This window comes from Callospermophilus lateralis, unplaced genomic scaffold (genome assembly GCF_048772815.1).
Source record: "Callospermophilus lateralis isolate mCalLat2 unplaced genomic scaffold, mCalLat2.hap1 Scaffold_129, whole genome shotgun sequence".
NCBI classification, from domain to species: Eukaryota; Metazoa; Chordata; class Mammalia; order Rodentia; family Sciuridae; genus Callospermophilus; species Callospermophilus lateralis.
In genome coordinates, this window is record NW_027512465.1 from 193,561 (window position 1) to 212,365 (window position 18,805).

Below are 18,805 nucleotides of genomic sequence, written 5' to 3' on the forward strand. Positions count from 1 at the left end.
CTTTTTTTTTGGTATTGAGGACTAAAGCCCTTTTTTGTATTTCATTAAGGCAGAGTCTCAATAAGTTACTTAGCATCTTAACTGTTGCTGAGGCTGGCTCTGAACTAGAGATCCTCCTGCCCCAGCCTCTGGAGCCACTGGGAATACAGGTGTGTGCCACCATGCCTGGCTCATAAACAGGTGCTTTGGTGACCTGTAAGATCTCTATTGTTTTCTTACAACCTCTTATACTTTATCATTACCTCATTAAAAATTTCCATTGGAAAATCACCTTGAAAGGGCAACATAGTTAGAATCAGCTCTGTGCAAAAGACTTTCGGGCAATGATACAAATACCTTATTTCTGGACTGCCCAATACAGTAGTCCCTGACACATGTGAATCTTGAGTACTTCGATTGTGGCTACTGAAACTGAAAACAGATTTTTTTTTTCCTGGTACAGGGATCGAACCCAGGAGAACTTGACTACTGAGTCACATTCCAGTATTTTATTTAGAGACAGAATCTGAGTTGCTTAGCTCCTCTCTATTGGTGAGGCTGGCTTTGAACTCCTATGATCCTCCTGCCTCAGCCTGCAGAGATGCTGGGATTACACCATGTGCCACGGTGGGCTCATAACTGATTTTATAAACGAGTGCTTTGCTGACTTGCATATCGCAGTCATAACCAACATTTACTAAAACACCAATTTGAATTAACCATATTTAGAACTCGCAGAGCTGTGAAATTCCTGTTCCATTAAAACTCTTCGACAAATCAAAAACTTCGATTTCAGTGGCACAGTCCTGTAACCCCAGACAATGAGAGGACACTGGCAAGAGAATCACTCATTTGTTCGAGGCCAGCCTCACCAACTGGACCCCCATCTTAAAATTTTAAATAATAACAATAAAAAGCACTGGGGGTGTAGCTCCATGGTAAAGAATCCCTAGGCTAATACCCAATACCAAAAAAAAAAAAAAAAGTGTAAAGTAAAAAATGCTGTTTGTCTTGGCTATCACAGTCTTGGAATAAACATCTTTAAACAGGTGTTTGCATTAGTTAGGGAGAAAACACAAGTCAAAAAAGCAGACAAGCCAAGGTGGCAAGATGAAGAGTGGCTACTAGAATTTCTACAAGCTGCTTCCATACAAGCAGCGCTCCGCGCCCCGCAGGGCTTTCCTCTAGGGTGGCTCAAAGGCCCCCTGCGTCCGGCGGGCCACGACCGCAGCGCTGGCCTCACCCGAGACGCCGGACCACCCTCCGGTCCCCGACGCGCTCCACCACGCCCGCCGCCTGCCGGGGACACCCACCGCCGGCGCCAGAGCCGCATGCCCAAAGGAACAGCCCGCGCGTGCGCACTGCTGGGACGGGCGGCGGCCACGCACGCGCTTCTCCGCCTACGCCCAACTCAAGAGGGACCCTCCTGCAAGCCCTAGCCGCCGCCACCCGGGCAATGCGCGGCTCTGACCGGAAGTTCCCCGGCTCACCAGAAAGCTCGCCACGGCCTCTGACACTGCACTTGCCGAGGGCGGCCCAACCCGCACAGTCAGAGGCTGAGAGCCACCACGCCCGCCTCTGCCCCTCGACCGCCCAGACGCCAGTCACTCGCGGAGCCCCGCCCCTTCCCGTCGCCGGTGTGCGCGCATGCGCAGCTGCCACGGCTCGCCGGTTGCACCCAACCTTGACCGCTGGGTCAGCGCCCGAGGTCGCGCGGGCGGCCACGGCCCTCCGAGGAGCGGAGCTGCCCAGGCTTGCCCTGTGCTCCACTAGGACGCAGCTCCTAGGGCACCCCTCGCCACCCGCAGGCCCTACCGGGCTGGCGCTACCTGCTCCCCACCCCCTCCACTCTTCCCCTCCCACGGCCTGGACACGGTCTCGCCCGTCTCCCCACCTGTCCCGCTCCCGCTCTCTGCCCAGCTCCAGACCCGCCTTGCAGGAGGATTCCAAATAATCCACGTCGATACCAATTCCAGCTCCATTTCTACCCACCACTTGGATGTGGGCTGTGCTTAGTAAATGGATTCCTGAAAGTACAACGTGGAAGAGGGGCTGGGTGGGAACTAACCTGGCAAATACCGCCTTGGCCAGCTGGTCAAGGCGACAGCATCCGGAATAAGTCACATAGACAGCATTTTCCTCCTGTTTTCCTCCCCAAACCCATAACTCGCGTTCTTCCTTGAAAAAAAGAGAAAAAAAAAAAAAAACAACCCCAGGATTCCTAAAATATCTTTTCTGTCATGAAAACCAAACTCTGACAAGCTGTCGTAAACGAGAGAAAACCAGAGAGACATGACCATTAAATGCAGTGTGGTATCCTGGAGGGGATCCTGGAATAGAAAAGGGATATTAGGAGGAAAACAAGTGAAATCCAATAAGGTGTGGAGCTTAGTTTTTGCAGCTGCTTCAGTATTGGTTTCTTGTGACAAAAATACTACAGTGTTAGGTAATATAGACATGAGCAAGGTCACTGGAAGGGACAGGGAAGATAAGCAGACTAAAGAGAGGGATCCCAAAATCTGCTGTCAGAAAGCTATAACCAGTTGTGGTCAGAATTATTGGGTCTCTTGGCAAACAGCACACCCACGCTGTCAAACATGTCTCTGGCATGCTCCCTAAACTGCAATATGTTCAAGATAACCCTAAACAAATTATCAAATAGCACTCTAATATAATTAGCATTGCAATCCCCTCCTTGCCATTGTATACATATTGTAAACCTAAGAAAACTCCATGGCAATGTAACATGGAAAATTGACAAATAGGACGAATAGGATGGTGGGAACAAAGGGTTAAGAGAATATAAAATGAGCCTACTTTGCCAAAAAGCAATCTATCTGCAGCCTTGCCTATCCTGAGGGGTCAGGAAATGTCACATTCCTCAACAAACCGAGGCAGGGGGCCAAAAGCCTGGCAGTCAGTGTAGATAATGAATGATGGGGGTTGAGGAGATGAGGACTGGTTATCACTGGTTTCTAACAGCTAACCTGGACACCACTTCCCAGCACAAGGCATTACCTTCTGTGCTGCTCCTTCCTGCCCTTAGGTGCTTGTATGGAGAAGAGAAGGTGGTGGAATTCTGGGGGTCTATAAAAGAGCAAGATACATCCACTCCCACTGGCACCCAGCTTTGGGCCCCATTTTCTCCTCTGAAGTCTGCTACCTTTGTCCCTCTGTTAAATAAAACTTGCTTTCTGCCTGTGGTTTCTTGGGTGTTTAATCTGCAACAGTGGGGGTGGAGGTAGGGGTGTGGCTACCAGTTCCTGATCTCCAAGAAGCTTATCAGTATCACAGTGTTTGATTCAGGAATTTATACTTTGTACATCTCATTTTACCACATGCAACAAGGTTGCTGAGGGGGTACACTCCTGATTTAAGGGATATACATTTCCGTAGAACAGGGGGAGAATTCATAACACAAAGCTCTTGTTAGTACATTTTTGAAGGAAGTGTGGTCACGGAACTAATATCAAATTTTGTCTAGAATAAATAGTTTTTTTGCAGCTTGTACATTTCAGGAAGGTGCTTAAAGGTGGGGTGGGGGACTAGGCTCCTCCCTGGGACAGAGCCTTGAGCGGTTAGAAACTTTGTTAGTGTTTAAGTTGTTTGAGGTGGGGGCTCAGGTGGACTTTTTAACAGTGGTCCCTTCACCTTCTGATTATAGCCCTCATTGCTCTAAGGCTTATTTAAAAATATATTTTTTTTCTCTCTCTCTTCTCCCCTCTTCCCCTCCCTAACAAGATTAGGGGGTCAGGATTATATTTTCTTCTGCCCTTGAACATACCCCTATAGGAAGGAGATGCCTGCTGAAGATCTGGGAAATGAATATCTCCTAAATTAACAAATTAATCCTAACACGCCATCAGGGCATCCTGGGACTCCTTACCAGAACACACCTGGAAAGTAACCCTTGAATTTCCTTTAAAACTCCCTGTCCCTCCTGATCTGAAGAGTCACAGCCTTTGGGATAGTCCCCTGTGTTTCTCCTTTGCTAGCAAAGCAATAAACCTTTTCCTTTTTCTCAAAACCATGTCCTCATTGTTAAATTGGCATTGATTGGCACTGGGGACAGAGACCAACCTTCTTAATAGAAGAAACCGAGTTAGAGCTTATGAGTAGCATAAAAGAGCAAGATACATCCACTTTTTGTTTTGTGACAGTATCCCACTAAGTTGCTGACTCTGGCTTTGAATTGCGATCCTCCTGCCTCATTCAGCCTCCTGAGTACCCAGCTATTTTTGCTACTTTTCAAGTCTCACCTTAAGTCTTCTCTAATGGGAACACATAACAGAGGAATAAGACTGGATTACCAGTAACAATAGTGGTAAGATGTTAATAGAAGAAACCAAGTTAGAGGTATACTTTAATTCTCTGTATTACACTTGCAATTTTACTCTACATTAAACAATTATAAACTTAAAACTTTAAAAAAAAAAAGATGTGTGTGCTAGAAATAGATGTTTCCAAGCATGGAACCGTTAAAATAAACTGATAAAGTTTTTAAGGAACTAACTTTATTTCAGCAGAGATTCATGAGTGAGGCAGGATGCAACTGGAATTCCTTTTGATCTCCACTTGGAAAGAGTACCAGGAGGCAGCTTTTATAGGGTGAACGTGAAAGTGTAATGCCAGATTTGTGGGGCGCCAATAGACCTCCAGGAGCCAAATCTGATGCAATCACACAAGAGTCTTTATTGCAAGCTTGAGCCTGGAGTCACAACCATTTCCCGAGGAGTGAGTCCCAGTCTTCTGTCCAGTGAGATTTTATAGGTTTTGGGGGAATACTCTATGTGTCACAATATCACACAGCAAATCATTCCATACCACAGGAAAATCAAACAACAACTCTTAACATTGATTAACACATTCACTGGAGGGAACAAGTTGGGTAGGGGTGATTGGTTAGTACAAGAGGGGGATGCCTTTGAACTGATTGGTTTAGGCCATGAGGGGTGTATGTGCTAAACTACATGGTTTCCCAACATGTTATCAACCACCATAAACTACTGAGGGGTCATCTGGCATCCCCGGTATTTTCCCTGTCTCATGCTGATTGGTGGTTGATAGGTGGGTTGCTATGGGTCTTCACCTAGCCTAACTGAGTCAGGAACACCTGGTGCTGCATATCTCTCCTGTTATTTACAGACAAACAACTCAGCAGGGTGGGTATCTGCCTAGAAAGGCTCTGTGGGTTTTTCTAAGGACAAGGGTCCCGCCCCCTTCCTTAAGACAGGCCTTGAGGTAGAAGCTGCTGTTTTTTATTTATTTTCAAAAATGGAGTCACATCAGTTTCTCAAAAGCAAAGCAACAAAATTGAATTTTAACCACAAAAAAGCCTTATTTGAACTGTTTCCATGGGAAGTTCAAGGAAATACAGCTAAAGCCCAGTTGACCACCTGTCATTGGCTAGCCTGAGTTTCATTTTCTTTTAAAGTGTATGTGTGTGTGTCTGTGGAGGGGGGGCGGCACCCACACGCATGCACATGTTTAGCTGGTAATCTTCCCAGGGGCTTGCACATGCTCTTATTAACCACTAGCCAATGTCCAGTCCTCATGTTCTTTTACATCTCAGTCAGATTTGGGTTTATATAGGAATCTAGGCATTAGAACTATTTCAATCTAATGGTCTTTCATTTCTTTGTTAGTTGGTTGGCCCACTTTTATTACTGTGTTTACCAGATTGAGACTTGGTGATGTCTTTAAAGTTCAACCCTTTTTCTAGCTTTCCATATTACCATCCCTGATGTAATTGGCATTTCAATACACTTTTTGGTTGTTCTCTCATGATCTCAAGGTAATTGACACAGCTCTGGGCATCACATACACCTGCCCTCTAAACATCAAGAAAAGCAGCATTGAGCCAGGCGCAGTAGTGCACAACTGTAATCCCAGGGGCTCAGGAGGCTGAAATAGGAGAATCATGAGATCAAAGCCAACCTTAGCAAAAAGCAAGGCACTAAACAACTCAGTGAGACCCTGTCTCTAAATAAAATACAAAATAAGATTGGGGAGTTGGCTCAGTGGTGGAGTACCTCTGAGTTCAATCCTCAGTACCAAAACAAAAAAGAAAAGAAAAGCAGCATTTAAATAAGAACTTTCTTGTTATGAAGGTCAAAAATAATGTATGATCCCACTTGCTATATAGGAACTGATAAAGGTTCTCTCCTCGACAGAACTATAGCCAGATTCCTGATTTAAAACTTGTTCTATGAAAACTACAGACCCTCAGCACAAACAATTTTGTCCATCTATGTCCCCACCTCAAACAACTTAAACACTAACATAATTTGTTGTTTTTTTTTTAAGAGAGAGAGAGAGAATTTTTTAATATTTATTTTTCAGTTTTTGGTGGACACAACATCTTTATTTTATTTTTATGTGGTGCTGAGGATCAAACCCAGCACCCCATGCATGCCAAGCTAGCGTGCTACTGCTTGAGCCACATCCCCAGCCCCTAACATAGTTTCTAACAGTTCAAGACTCTATCCCAAGGATAAGCTTAGCCCCCATCCCTTTAAGCACCTTCTTGATAATGTTAAAAGCTGCAAAAAAAATTTACTATTGATTCTAGACAACACTTGACATTAGGCCCCTGACCACCCTTAAAGAATATACTAAAAAGGGGCTGGGGTTGTGGCTCAGCGGTAGAGCACTTGCCTAGCACGTGCGAGGCCCTGGGTTTAATCCTCAGCACCACATAAAAATAAATAATTAAAATAAAGATATTGTGTCCAACTATAACTAAAAAATAAAAAAGGATGTACTAAAAAGACTTAGTACTATGCATTCTTCTCCTGTTCCTCTGAGATATATCTCCCGCAAGGCAGGAGTGTACTCCTCAGCAACCATGCTGCGTGTGGTTTAATGAGATGATCAAAGTGTAAGTCCATGAATCAAACACATATTGCCATAGAGAAGTTTTCTAGTATCCTTACAATACTTAAGGAGTGGGGGTGGGGACAATGTGAACAAACCTTACGGGCAATATACCAGAAAGACAAGGTATGTTAACCGCACAGCAAGGTCCAAAATTATTCAAGTCCATATGCTCAGGATGGAGGCAGGCCTCCGTGCAAAGAAAGATCTAATTAAAGTTTGAGATGAAACTGAGTAACACTGTGGAAAAGCTGGCCTGACCACCACACGTGGATCCTCTGTGACACACAGGGCACTCCCAAGAAAGATGTTGGTGCTGGTATGGACAAGTCAGGCAAGGAAAGGCCCGAGAGCGTCATGATTTAGGATTCAGCAATAGTCTTTTCCAGCATGTTTTCACAGACACCATGAAAGTATGTTCTTTAAGACAAATTAAAAAAATTGTTTTAAACCAATAGATAGTAAAGATGTCAATTTACTCCACAAGTTGATAGATGGGATGAAAGTCTCTCTCCACACACGAGCCAAGATCCCACAACTCTGACTCTCACCACCCACGCATGTCTCCCAACTTAGCCAACGGCAGGAAGAAGGAAGGTCCAGAACCTCACCCTGCTCCTTGGGTTTATTTCTCAGACGTTTGGACAAAGTGCTTTGTGCTGGGGTGGTCCAACAAACAAACAAGAACCCAGACCCAGAGCTCGGGACATAGCTCAGGGGTGGGACAGACCCTGGGTTCCAACCACAGCATGGGAAAAAGAAAAACAAAGCAAAAAAAACATGATAATAATAAAATACAAGGGTGGGGATATGGCTCAAGTGGTAGCACGCTTGCCTGGCACGCATGAGGTACTGGGTTCGATCCTCAGCACCACATTAAAAAAATAAAAAATAAAGATGCTGTGTCCACCCAAAATGAAAAAAATAAATATTAAAATAATAATAATAATAATAATAATAATAATAATAATATACATAACCAAAATTAGAAAGAAAAAAATATATAAAAATAATTGAGAGGAAAAAAAGATCCAAGATTCAAATGCCACAAAGGAAAAAAGGATGCAAAATCCTTCAAATAGAGATTAATTTTCAGGTTTTTAAATACCATGCTTTCTAAAAACAAATGCTTGAACTTTTCCATAGTTAGCACTGTCAGTCCTTCATGAGTCCTCTCCTATAATTATCCTTATAAAGTGCTTTTCCCAGGTTGAAGGGATAAATGTTATGTATTTCTATAGTTATTTTATGGTTGCATTAATAAACCAGTTTCGTTCTCTGTCTTTGGAAATTATTTAGTGATTATTTCAGGGTCTACTTTTCCCCCCTCAATCATTGCTTCCTTGCCTTAGCACTGATTTTGAATGATCCTTCCATTGCCCCACTAACTCTTGATGCAACCTTTTTCATATACTAATGAAACCAAAAAGAAAACCCACATAAAATCTCCACCTTCACACACTTTTAGTTTCTTGATTTAGTAGACCTTGAAAATCATGAGTTTTGCCAGGCTTAGTAGCGTATGCCTGTATTCCCAGCCATGGGGGAGGCTCAGACAGGAGAATCACAAGTTCAAAACCAGCCTAGGTAAATTAAGGAGACCTTGCCTCAAAATAAAAGATAAAAATGGCTGGAGATGTAGTCAGTGGTAAAGTGCCCCTGGGCTAAGTCCTCGGTGTGGCACAAAAAAGGGGGGAATCATTTTGGAGGTCACACAGCTCGGCATATGTTGTTAGTCTCCCACTTTGCGGTAGCTGGGACCTTTTAAGAGCAGCCTATAATGAAAATAGTGGCTGAGGTTTCCCTCCAGGGACTTAAAGGCTGCCTTTGTGAAAGCATTGGCTCTTCACTTGGGCCTATGCAAGGGTCCATTGGGGATTCTTTCTTTCTTTTTTCTTTTTGCACTGGAGATTGATCCCAGGGGTGCTTTACCACAGAGCTATATACCTAGCCCTTCTTATTTTTTTTATCATGAAACAACATCTTTAATATTTATTTTTTAGATCTTTGTTTGTACGTGGGGCTGAGGATCAAACCCTGGCCGCACGCATGCCAGGCGAGTGAGCTACCGCTTGAGCCACATCCTCAGCCCATGAGACAACTTCTTGGTAAATTGCTGAGACCAGCCTGGAACTTGCCATCCTCCTGCTTCAGCACCTCAGCTTCTGGATTCACAAGGATTTCAGGACTGTACCACCTCTCCTAACTTTATTTTGACAATGGGAAGTCCACATTGCACCCTCCACTCCTGCTAATGCCATTATCTGAACATATATCCCATGAAGAGACATAAAGGTTAATAATGCATAGTCAGAGCAGAGATTACTTCAACTCCAGCCATATATGCCCTTTTGTCGAACCACCCTCTTGTTTATCTCGTAAACTTCCCCAAGCCCTACTGCCGGAGTGGCAGGACTTAAGACTGGGTCAACCCTGCACCACACCCAAGTAAACAAGCTCTTTATCTTTTGCCAGTGTTGCCCCAGCAATTGGCAATGAGAAAAACAGGGCTGATGTAACAGCAACGACTTATTAATACTTGATGGTTCCTATACTGAATTTTCTGGAGCATTTAGCCCCATTGAACTGTCAACTCTTGTATGAGGACCAGTTCTGAAAGCATAAACAAACCAGCCTGAAAATTGTGATCCAGGGCCCTCTCTCAGGCACTGCCTTTTTAATCAGCAGGTGCTCTCTTTCCCAAGCTCCTGCACCACCAGCCATCAGCGAGTGGCCCTCCTACCCACTCTAACTCAACCCACGTCCTTAACCCACGCCCTCCTACACTGGCTCACCACACCTACAGAAGAAAGCAGGAGAGGAAAGGCCACCCAACCACAGACCACACCTACACTCGGGTGAAGGAGAACACACAAAGCCACTTCATTAGCCAAGTGAAAAAGACAACCCAGAGGGTTACATATCCTAGGCTTCATCTGTGTAACAAGTTTCCAACAACCTGGAGAAAAGGGAAGCAGATGCTTGATTGATAGAGGATAGACTGGGTTTGGGAGCAAGAGCGAAGAGTTTGGTTATACAACAGCAACAATAGTCGCCCTTCTGCTCCTGGAAACGCTGTGTCTTGGGCAGGAGCCCTGTACAATCTACACATGTGATGAAATCATACAGAAGTAACTGTACACCCATGAGTAAGGACACAAAACAGAAGAACTCCAAAAATGACTTGTCATCCTTTTCATGTCAATATATGTGTGATATCATACTAGAGTTTGCAGACTGAGGGAAACTGCGGAAGTGGCAGTAAGATTTCTCTTGTTTTTTTTACCACTGCTTGTGATTTTATTATTACCTTAATTTAAAAAATCCATTGAAAAAAGCAAGGTTCTTCAACTTGTTGTTAAATCAACTGCCAGGAAAGTCACTTTGAAATGGCAACATAATCAGAATCTGTGTAAAGCAGCTTTGTACAAAAGTCTCTTTTGCAATGATGAAAATACCTTAGCGTTGCACTGCCCAATACCATGGTCACAGATGTGTGAATCTTGAGCACTTCAAATGTGGTAATTGAAATTGAAAAAGAATTTTTTTTTAAAGAAAGAGTGAGAAAGAGGGAGAGAGAGAATTTTAATATTTATTTATTTTTTTTTAGTATTTGGCCGACACAACATCTTTGTCTGTATGTGGTGCTGAGAATCGAACCCGGGCCGCACGCATGCCAGGCGAGCGCGCTACCGCTTGAGCCACATCCCCAGCCCTGAAAAATAAATTTTTTTCTTTACTTTTTTTTTGTATCCAGGATTGAATTCAGGGGCACATAATCACTGAACCACATCCCCAGCCCTATTTTGTATTTTATTTAAAGATAGGGTCTCACTGAGTTGCTTAGCACCTTGCTTTTTACTGAGGCTGGCATCAAACTCATGATCTTCCTGTCTCAGCCTGTTGCACCACTGGGATTACAGGTGTGGCGCCCAGCTGAAAAATCAGATTTTTTTCTTTAATATTTATTTTTTAGTTATAGGTGGACACAATATCTTTATTTTATTTTTATGTGGTGCTAAGGATCGAACCCAGTGCCTAATACATGGTGGGCAAGTGCTGTACCCCTGAGTCACAACTCTAGCCCAAAACAGAAATTTCACATTAATTGCAAAACTAAGTTTGCATTAAGTATAACTTGCATTAATTGTACATCAATTTCAACTTAGATATAAATAGCCACTGTGGATATCTATGGGACAGGACAGAAATGAAACTTGATCTAGTCCCCTCTTCCCTAGTTGTAAGTTCCAAGGGATGAGGAAAATTCATTCGAATCACTTAACCAACTTATAAACTTTCTCAGCAGGTGTCCATTCCTTCATCTTAAAATAGGGAAAGAAAAGTATATCCTGACATGTGATTTGTGTGTGTGTGCTTGTGTGTGTGTGTGTGTGTGTGTGTGTGTGAAGGGCTGTGATGTGCCCAGGCACCTGTACACTGCAGCTCTCAGAGCCAGGTAGGATGGTATTTTTGCAAATACATAGTAAAGTAACAGCTGATTTAGTAAATACTTCTCCATTCTCAAAAAGGACAGGTGAATAGCTTTGCTTTTATATACTTAGGGTGAAATGAACAGAAATTTGATGCCCTGGACTGTTCTTTCAGTTCATTCCACAACTCTAGTTTGAAAGACTTCAATTGCAGAGATAAAGGGAGGGGAAGTTCATACACAAGCCACATGTCTTTCAAGCACAATTGTGAATAACTAGATACTTGGTGGTACAGAAAGCAAACCTTAGAAGACCAGCACTGGGAGTCAGTACAGATGCAGTCACATGACCAATCCCAATGGTTCTACTCTACCAGGTAGGCACCTGCCAGCAGCCACCAGCTCCCACTGGCCTGTGTGGCAAGAGAAGTGCCTTTCTTCTTGAATCCTTTCCTTTTCCCAGGGCTCTGCACACAGTCTGCTTGGCAAACCCCTCCAAAAATCCTCCGGAGAAAGTCCAAGCCCTCAGCATGGTTCCCAGGGATGCCAGTGATCTGCCCAAGCCTACCTCCTGGTTCACTCTGACTCCCCCAAAACACTCCTCATGTTCCTCTACAAAAAGCTACTCGATTTCACTGTTTATTTCTCTAACCGCGGAAGGAAACCACAGTTGAACAATTCATTAAGTATACACCAATAAAACCAGGAGGCGAGTTTTGCAAAGATTAAATTGCAAAGCACAACTTTAATCTCCAGCTCCCAGTCCTTGACCACCTAAGATGACTCCAGGGGACTCCAGGCGAGCCACGCCTTACGCGGGGCGGGGCTGCGCCTGCGCCTGCGTGGTGGGCGGGCGGTCCCGGGGAAAAGCAGTTGCTCCACTTTTGCGCTCCAGGGGTTCAGAGGTTCTAAGGTCCGCTTTCCGTGCAGGTGTTCCGCGTTGCCCACCAGCCATGTCGTCCTGTCGCCCCGTGGCGCTCGTCACTGGAGGCAACAAGGGCATTGGCTTTGCCATCGTGCGCGACCTCTGTCGCCAGTTCTCGGGGGACGTGGTGCTCACCGTGCGCAAGGAGGCGCGGGGCCGGGCAGCAGTGCAGCAGCTGCAGGCAGAGGGCCTGAGCCCGCTCTTCCACCTGCTGGACATCGACGACCAGCAGAGCATCCGCAACCTGCACGACTTCCTGCGCAAGGAGTACAGGGGACTAGATGTGCTGGTCAACAACGCGGGCATCGCCTTTAAGAGTAAGCGGTCGGTCGGGGTGCAAAGCTTGTAGTCCTGGGGGACCACGATTGTGCAAGCGGCTCAGGGGCGGGTGCCCTCTGCTTTGTGGGATCCAGAAAGTCTCCCTAGAAAGAAACAGAACAGCACAGACTGAAGCCATAGGGAAAGCAGAGACGAGAAGGTGCAAGCCAAAGGGACATTGTGTTTGCGTGGCTGGGACTCATTGGGACCTTTCTAGGTTTTCTTTACAAAAAACTTTACATTAAAGCAGTTGAATAGACTTTTGACTACTTTTGAAATAAATAATTGCAAAATATTGATTACACCAATATAGTAAATAGTACCCATGACTCAGATTACCCCAATACTGCCATTCTACAAAAACAAAGAATGTTATGAAACTAGGAGATTGACTTTTTTCCGCTTTCTACATTTTTTTTATTGCTGCATCAGAGCTGTACATAATGATGGGATTTCATGCTACATGTTCATATAGAAGAAAATATAACAATATAATGAGGTCACTATCTGAAACCCTTCCCCATTCCTTCCCCAACTGCTATACCCGCTTCCCAGGAGATCTCAAGTGTGAACAACCCTGCACTAGACAAAAGACTTTACTTGGAGGGATATCCTGTGCACTGTTTTATTTCTGAGAAATTCTACTCCATGGCAACTGTTTATTGTTTTCTCTTTTTCTCTTAAAAGCGGCTGATCCGACACCCTTTCATATTCAAGCAGAAGTCACAATGAAAACACACTTTTTTGGTACCCGAGATGTCTGCACAGAGCTACTCCCCCTCATAAAACCACAAGGTGAGTGGGGTGGGTGATCTGGCCCTGCCCTCCTGCAGTCTCATCCCCTTGCCCCTGGCCTCTCCTGCTGCAGCTGTGCCCCTGCCTTGCTGGGCCTCCACCTGCCAGGTGCAGCTCTACTTCCCCACCCATCTTCTCCAGTGGCTTAATCCTCTGTGCACTGTTCTTGCCACACCTGGCTCTTTGGTATCCTCAAGTGTCTGTTCAAAGGTCTCCTCAGAGCAGCTCTTTATTTCTTCTTTCCCTCCTACTGACAAAGGCCCTAGATTCCATTCTGTGCACCCTTATTCAGACTCATGGACTAGGACCACCTCACTAGACACAGCCCCACTAAACCTGTCACCTGCCCAAAACACTCCCAGACCAACTCACACATATGGATGTTCCTGATCCTCCATAACTCCTGACAACCCCCAGTCTAAACTGATACTTTAAGAGGATGTCCACCCTTCCTCTAAATCTTCCTGGCCACCCACCATCATGGCCACCCTGGTGGTCACGAGGCTCTACCTCCACATCAGCAATGCCCATGTGCTAAGATTGTGCCCACTGAGCTGGGCATCATGGGACACCCCTGCAATCCCACCAACTCAGGAAGCTGAAGCAAGAGGATTGCAAGTTCAAGGCCCACCTCAGCAAATTACCAAGGCTTTAAGCAATATAGGAAGAACCTGCCTCAAATTTCAAAAACAAAGCTAGTTATGTGGCTCAGTGTTTAAGCACTTTCTAGAATAAATCCGTGGTATAAAAAAATTTAAAGTAAAAGGTTGTGCCCACTGAGAGTCACCCGAAACCCTCATCCCAGCCCTAAACGGGCCCTCAGCTGACCATGCACACACCTGCAAACCCTCCTGAGAGGCCTCCTTCTTGAGTCATGCCCTTTCCCAGGGCTCTGCACAGTGTCTGCTTCTGCTGAAGCTGTGCCGGGCACTCCCAGACTCCTTCAGGAGAAATCCAGGCCCTCAGCATGGTTCACAGTGACACTGTGATCTGCCCCTGTCTCCCTCCTGGCTCATTTCATCTCCCCATCAAAATGTTTCATGCTGTGCATGCCACAGACTCTCCTAGTCTTCCACTGAAAACTGCCCTAGTACTCCTTCACTCAGGGAGACCCCCTCTCATTAATGATACACCAGCAGCCAGCCGCCTTTACAACGAGATGTGTGGCTTAGAGTTGTCACTTGAGAGTACAGCTTCCTTGCAACTTCTGTGCTCACAGGCACCCTGTGATCCCAGGAGGTTCTTTATGGAAGTTCGTTAGGCAACCACCCAACAGTCCATGTCTGTTTCTCCTAAAGCTCATACTGGTAACGCTCTTTCTGCTCTAACATTTCAGTAAAATTTGGTGTTCACTGTTCTCATGTAGATTTTATGTTACATGTTAACACAGATGAATGTATGATGGTTTGGAATGTATTTTAGGCAGAGTGGTGAATGTCTCCAGCATGATGAGTCTGGTCAACCTTAAACGCTGCAGCCCAGAGCTGCAGCAGAAGTTTCGAAGTGAGACGATCACTGAGGAGGAGCTGGTGGGGCTCATGAACAAGTTTGTAGAAGACACAAAGAATGGAGTGCACGAAAAAGATGGCTGGCCCAATTCTGCCTATGGAGTGTCCAAGATTGGTGTCACAGTTCTGTCCAGAATCTATGCCTGGAAACTCAGTGAGCAGAGGAGAGGAGACAAGATCCTGCTGAATGCCTGCTGCCCAGGGTGGGTGAGAACAGACATGGCAGGACCCTCAGCCACCAAGAGCCTGGAAGAAGGAGCCGAGACCCCCGTGTACGTGGCCCTTTTGCCCCCAGAGGCAGAGGGGCCTCATGGGCAGTTTGTTCAGGATAAACAAGTTAGTGAGTGGTGAGCTGAACTCACACCTCCACCATGGTCCCCACTTGGTATCCTGCACTGATGTGACCCAAAGGATATTTATGCTTTCAAAACTATCCTTAGACAAAAAAAAAATCCCACAAGGCATCCTTATCAAGTGCTTAGGTGTCACATGTCAAAGGTGGACTAGGGAGCTCACTCAGGCACCACTAATTCCCTGAGGTCTTTTCTTCAACACAGGGAGAGAAAAGTGAAATTCCTGAAAATAACTAATGCAAATGAGAAGGTGAATAAAGGATTCTTGATAAATGACCACTCTGCAGAATGTTTTCATGCTGAAGCAAACTCCATGCCAGGAGCTTGGTCACTGTAAAAGCTAGGTCAAGGGGAGGGAGAGGGGAACTCAGGCGTGGTCAGACCTAGAAGGAGCCAGGCCTTAAACACCTTGCTCTGTGGGCTATGCCCTCAGTTGCAACTACTCGTCCAACAGGAGAGCAGACACACTTAGCAAAACAAGCATCATAGTTGGATGTGGCCCCTGGACTATGGCTTACCCCTCCCCCAGGAAAACACACCACCACCAAGGCAAAGGCAGCTGTCCTGGTGTCTTCCCAAAGCCTAGGTCATTGTGTGAAAACAACCAGCAGCTTGAGAAGAGTGAGTGGGTGCTGTGTGCATGGTCACTTATGACTGAGCTGAGAGAAGTATTATAGAGACGCCTGGATATGAGTGTTCCTAAGTAGGAATGAAGAATCCCACAACTGTAATACTCCCATGTGTTCCAAAATACAGAGAAGTAGAAGAGCATAACAGGATGTTTGGAATTGCAAACCATAGATGTATATATAGACATTGATGACCATTTTTCCACTTTTTTGTTTATTGTGAGCTTTGAAATCTTGGGGAGGGTGAGTGTATGGCTCGGTGGTAGAACACTGGCTTAGCATGGGTGAAGTCATGGGTTCAGGTCCACGGTTCAGTACCACAACAATAAATAAAAATTAGAAATGGAAAAGGAAAGCCCAGGATCTGGCACCTTACTTAGCAGTGGCTCAAGCAGAGTGGCCACTCCTTGCTGTGTCTGGGTTTCTTTAACTGTCAAGCACTCATGGGATGACACACCAGTGTAAGTGTTGAAAACGGTGCCTGGCACGTGTACCACAAGGTGTGTGCTTTTGTCGCACCTGGGATCAGAGCAATGTCACCCCTGGTGGTGGAGAGAAGCCCTTGTTCACTGCCCATCGCTCAGCTGGCTCCAGAGGGTATCAGGAAGTGTCCACTGTCCCTTCCCTCCCACAGCCTGGCTCCATGCTGTCCACACCTCTACTCTCAGGACTTCTCACTCTGGCCCAGGGGCTGCCATGGCTGGAGACCTGAAGAGTGAGCACCCCTGAGAACCAGCTCTTTTTTTTAAAAGGGAGGTTTGGGGGCTGGGGTTGTATATCAGTGGTAGAGTGTTTGCCTCCCATGCTTAAGGCCCTGGGTTCTGTCCCCAGCACTACATAAAAATAAGCAAAAAAAATAAAGATATTGTGTCCATCTACAACTAAAAAAAATACTTAAGAAATAAGAGGAAGGTTTGGTTTCCAGGTTTGACCCTTCAACAGGGTTGTTCATTTCCTCCTAGTTATTTTGTTTTTGTAAGCAGACACCAACACATAAACAATGTCTAAGTCAAGACTATAGTGTTTCAAGAGCTGGCTTAGAAATGTACAGTTGAAATGCAAAGATAAGTCTTCTTAATACCTTAATGACATCCAGCTTCTTCAAGAGCCCTAAAGACATCATCATCCCATATTCAGGTTCCTGGGTACCTCTGCGATGGGGGAAAGGATATTCTATCCTACTGCTAAGATTTATTTCTCAACCTGAAGACTAAGGTACACGCTGCTAAAATAAAATTTTCAGAAAATGTAAAATTACATACAAAAATACCATTTCCAGAGGTGTGTGCAGTGGTGCACACCTGTTGTGCCACTGCTTGGGATGCTTGTGCAGGTTCAAAGCTAGAATCTAAGAGTTCAAGACCACATGAGAGCACATAAGACCCATTCACAGGGAAAAAGAAAAAGGAAATCAGAAGAGAAAGAGAAACTGAGTCTCTTATAGGATATGAAGGATTCAGGCAGGTGTTACAACCAGCTCACCTGAAAAGCTAAAGGGGCTCAGATTTAAGTGGAATAAGGGAAGTTGAGATGAACTGCAAATGGAGACCAAACTGGGGTTTGCACAGTGGAGAGGAAGCTGATTATGTCTACTAGACAATGCCGGCAGCACACACACCCCCACTGCAGACAGTCACAAACATGCCCATATCTCAGAGCAGGCAGAGGGAGCCTGGGGCTCCAACTCTTCCCTTGTTATCCTACACTCTTGAATGAGCCCAGAAAACACCAACCCTCAAAAGGAACCACCACACCCAGCCTGACTAGCAGCAAGACACTGGGAGGAGGGAATCACAGGGCTGACTGGGTGCTCTTGAGATGTACAATCACAATCCCAACTGGACCTCCGAAGCTGCTAGCCAGTGCTGACTCAATCCCTGGTACATAATTCCCGTTTCTGCAATATTACTCTTCTTTCCTCAGGTCTCCCAAAGTAATAGAGGTGCATAAGCATTCCCTCCCTCATGGGAGCTTTCTGGGAATCAGCCCTAACTGTAATCACACAAAATTACAAGACATTTTTTAAATATTTGTTTTTTAGCTATAGGTGGACACAACATCTTTATTTTCATTTATATGTGGACTGAGGATTTATATGTGGTACTGAGGTACAAACCCAGTATCTCACACATGGTAGGTAAGTACTCTACCTATGAGCCACAACCCAGCCCCACAAGACCTTAGTTGTCTTTTGTTTCTGGTTATAGAATAAGGCAGCACTTCATGCCATAAAAAAGAAAGAGCTGAGCAAGGCAGGGTGGTTTTATAAAAATAAAAGCATCGAGGAGAGTGAAATTGGTCATTTCAAACTCTTTTCTCTTTTTGTTCTTTTAAGATACACATGACAGGAGACTGTACTTTGACGTATTACGTATACATGGATCATAACTCCGCATTTTGTAGAACCACAGAATGGGAGGCTACTCTCAAAGCCAGTTTTCTTACTCTGGTTCAGGCACTCTGGTTCTCTGGTTCTGGTTGTGCTTCAAGCACACAACTGAGGTGGAGCAACTCTGCTCTGGTCTGATCATTTGGCATTTCCAGTCCCAACATGTCCTTGATGGCCTCGTGATCACAGGTTTGGAGAGCTTCCATGATTCTAGCTGAAGAAAGACAACTTCCTGACAGGACATGGCTCCATGTGGATATTTCATACTTTTTCAGAGAACACAGTGTACCAGGCAGACGACTGTGACTATCAGAGGATCATACCATGAGTTTAAAATACAGCCATTAGCCAGGGTCTCCCTGAGCAAAATCAAAGAATGAGCCCAATGAGGCTCAAGGCATTTCAACCAAGTCACTGGCTCAACAACTTCTGGCACCTGAGGCTACACAATACCCAGAGGTATTATTCCATGTGCCACAAGGAGTCCCAGCAACTGTCCAGGCTCCTCCCTTTTTGGCCAGTAAGGAGCAATTCTGTTATCTAGTATCCTATCACTGGGTTCCATTAAAACAAGGAGAGAGACAAACCCGTCTAGGAGGCT

The 18,805-nt window shown here is 45.2% G+C and overlaps 1 protein-coding gene across 1 annotated transcript; it reads left to right on the forward strand.

Moving 5' to 3' along the window:
* The first annotated feature begins 12,240 nt into the window (after positions 1-12,240).
* LOC143388046 (carbonyl reductase [NADPH] 1-like) lies at positions 12,241-15,450 on the forward strand. The gene is made up of 3 exons (XM_076842056.2): positions 12,241-12,529; positions 13,218-13,325; positions 14,748-15,450. The coding sequence occupies exons 1-3, from the start codon at positions 12,241-12,243 to the stop codon at positions 15,182-15,184; spliced, it is 834 nt and encodes a 277-aa protein (XP_076698171.1). The 3' UTR covers positions 15,185-15,450.
* The last annotated feature ends 3,355 nt before the right edge of the window (positions 15,451-18,805 follow it).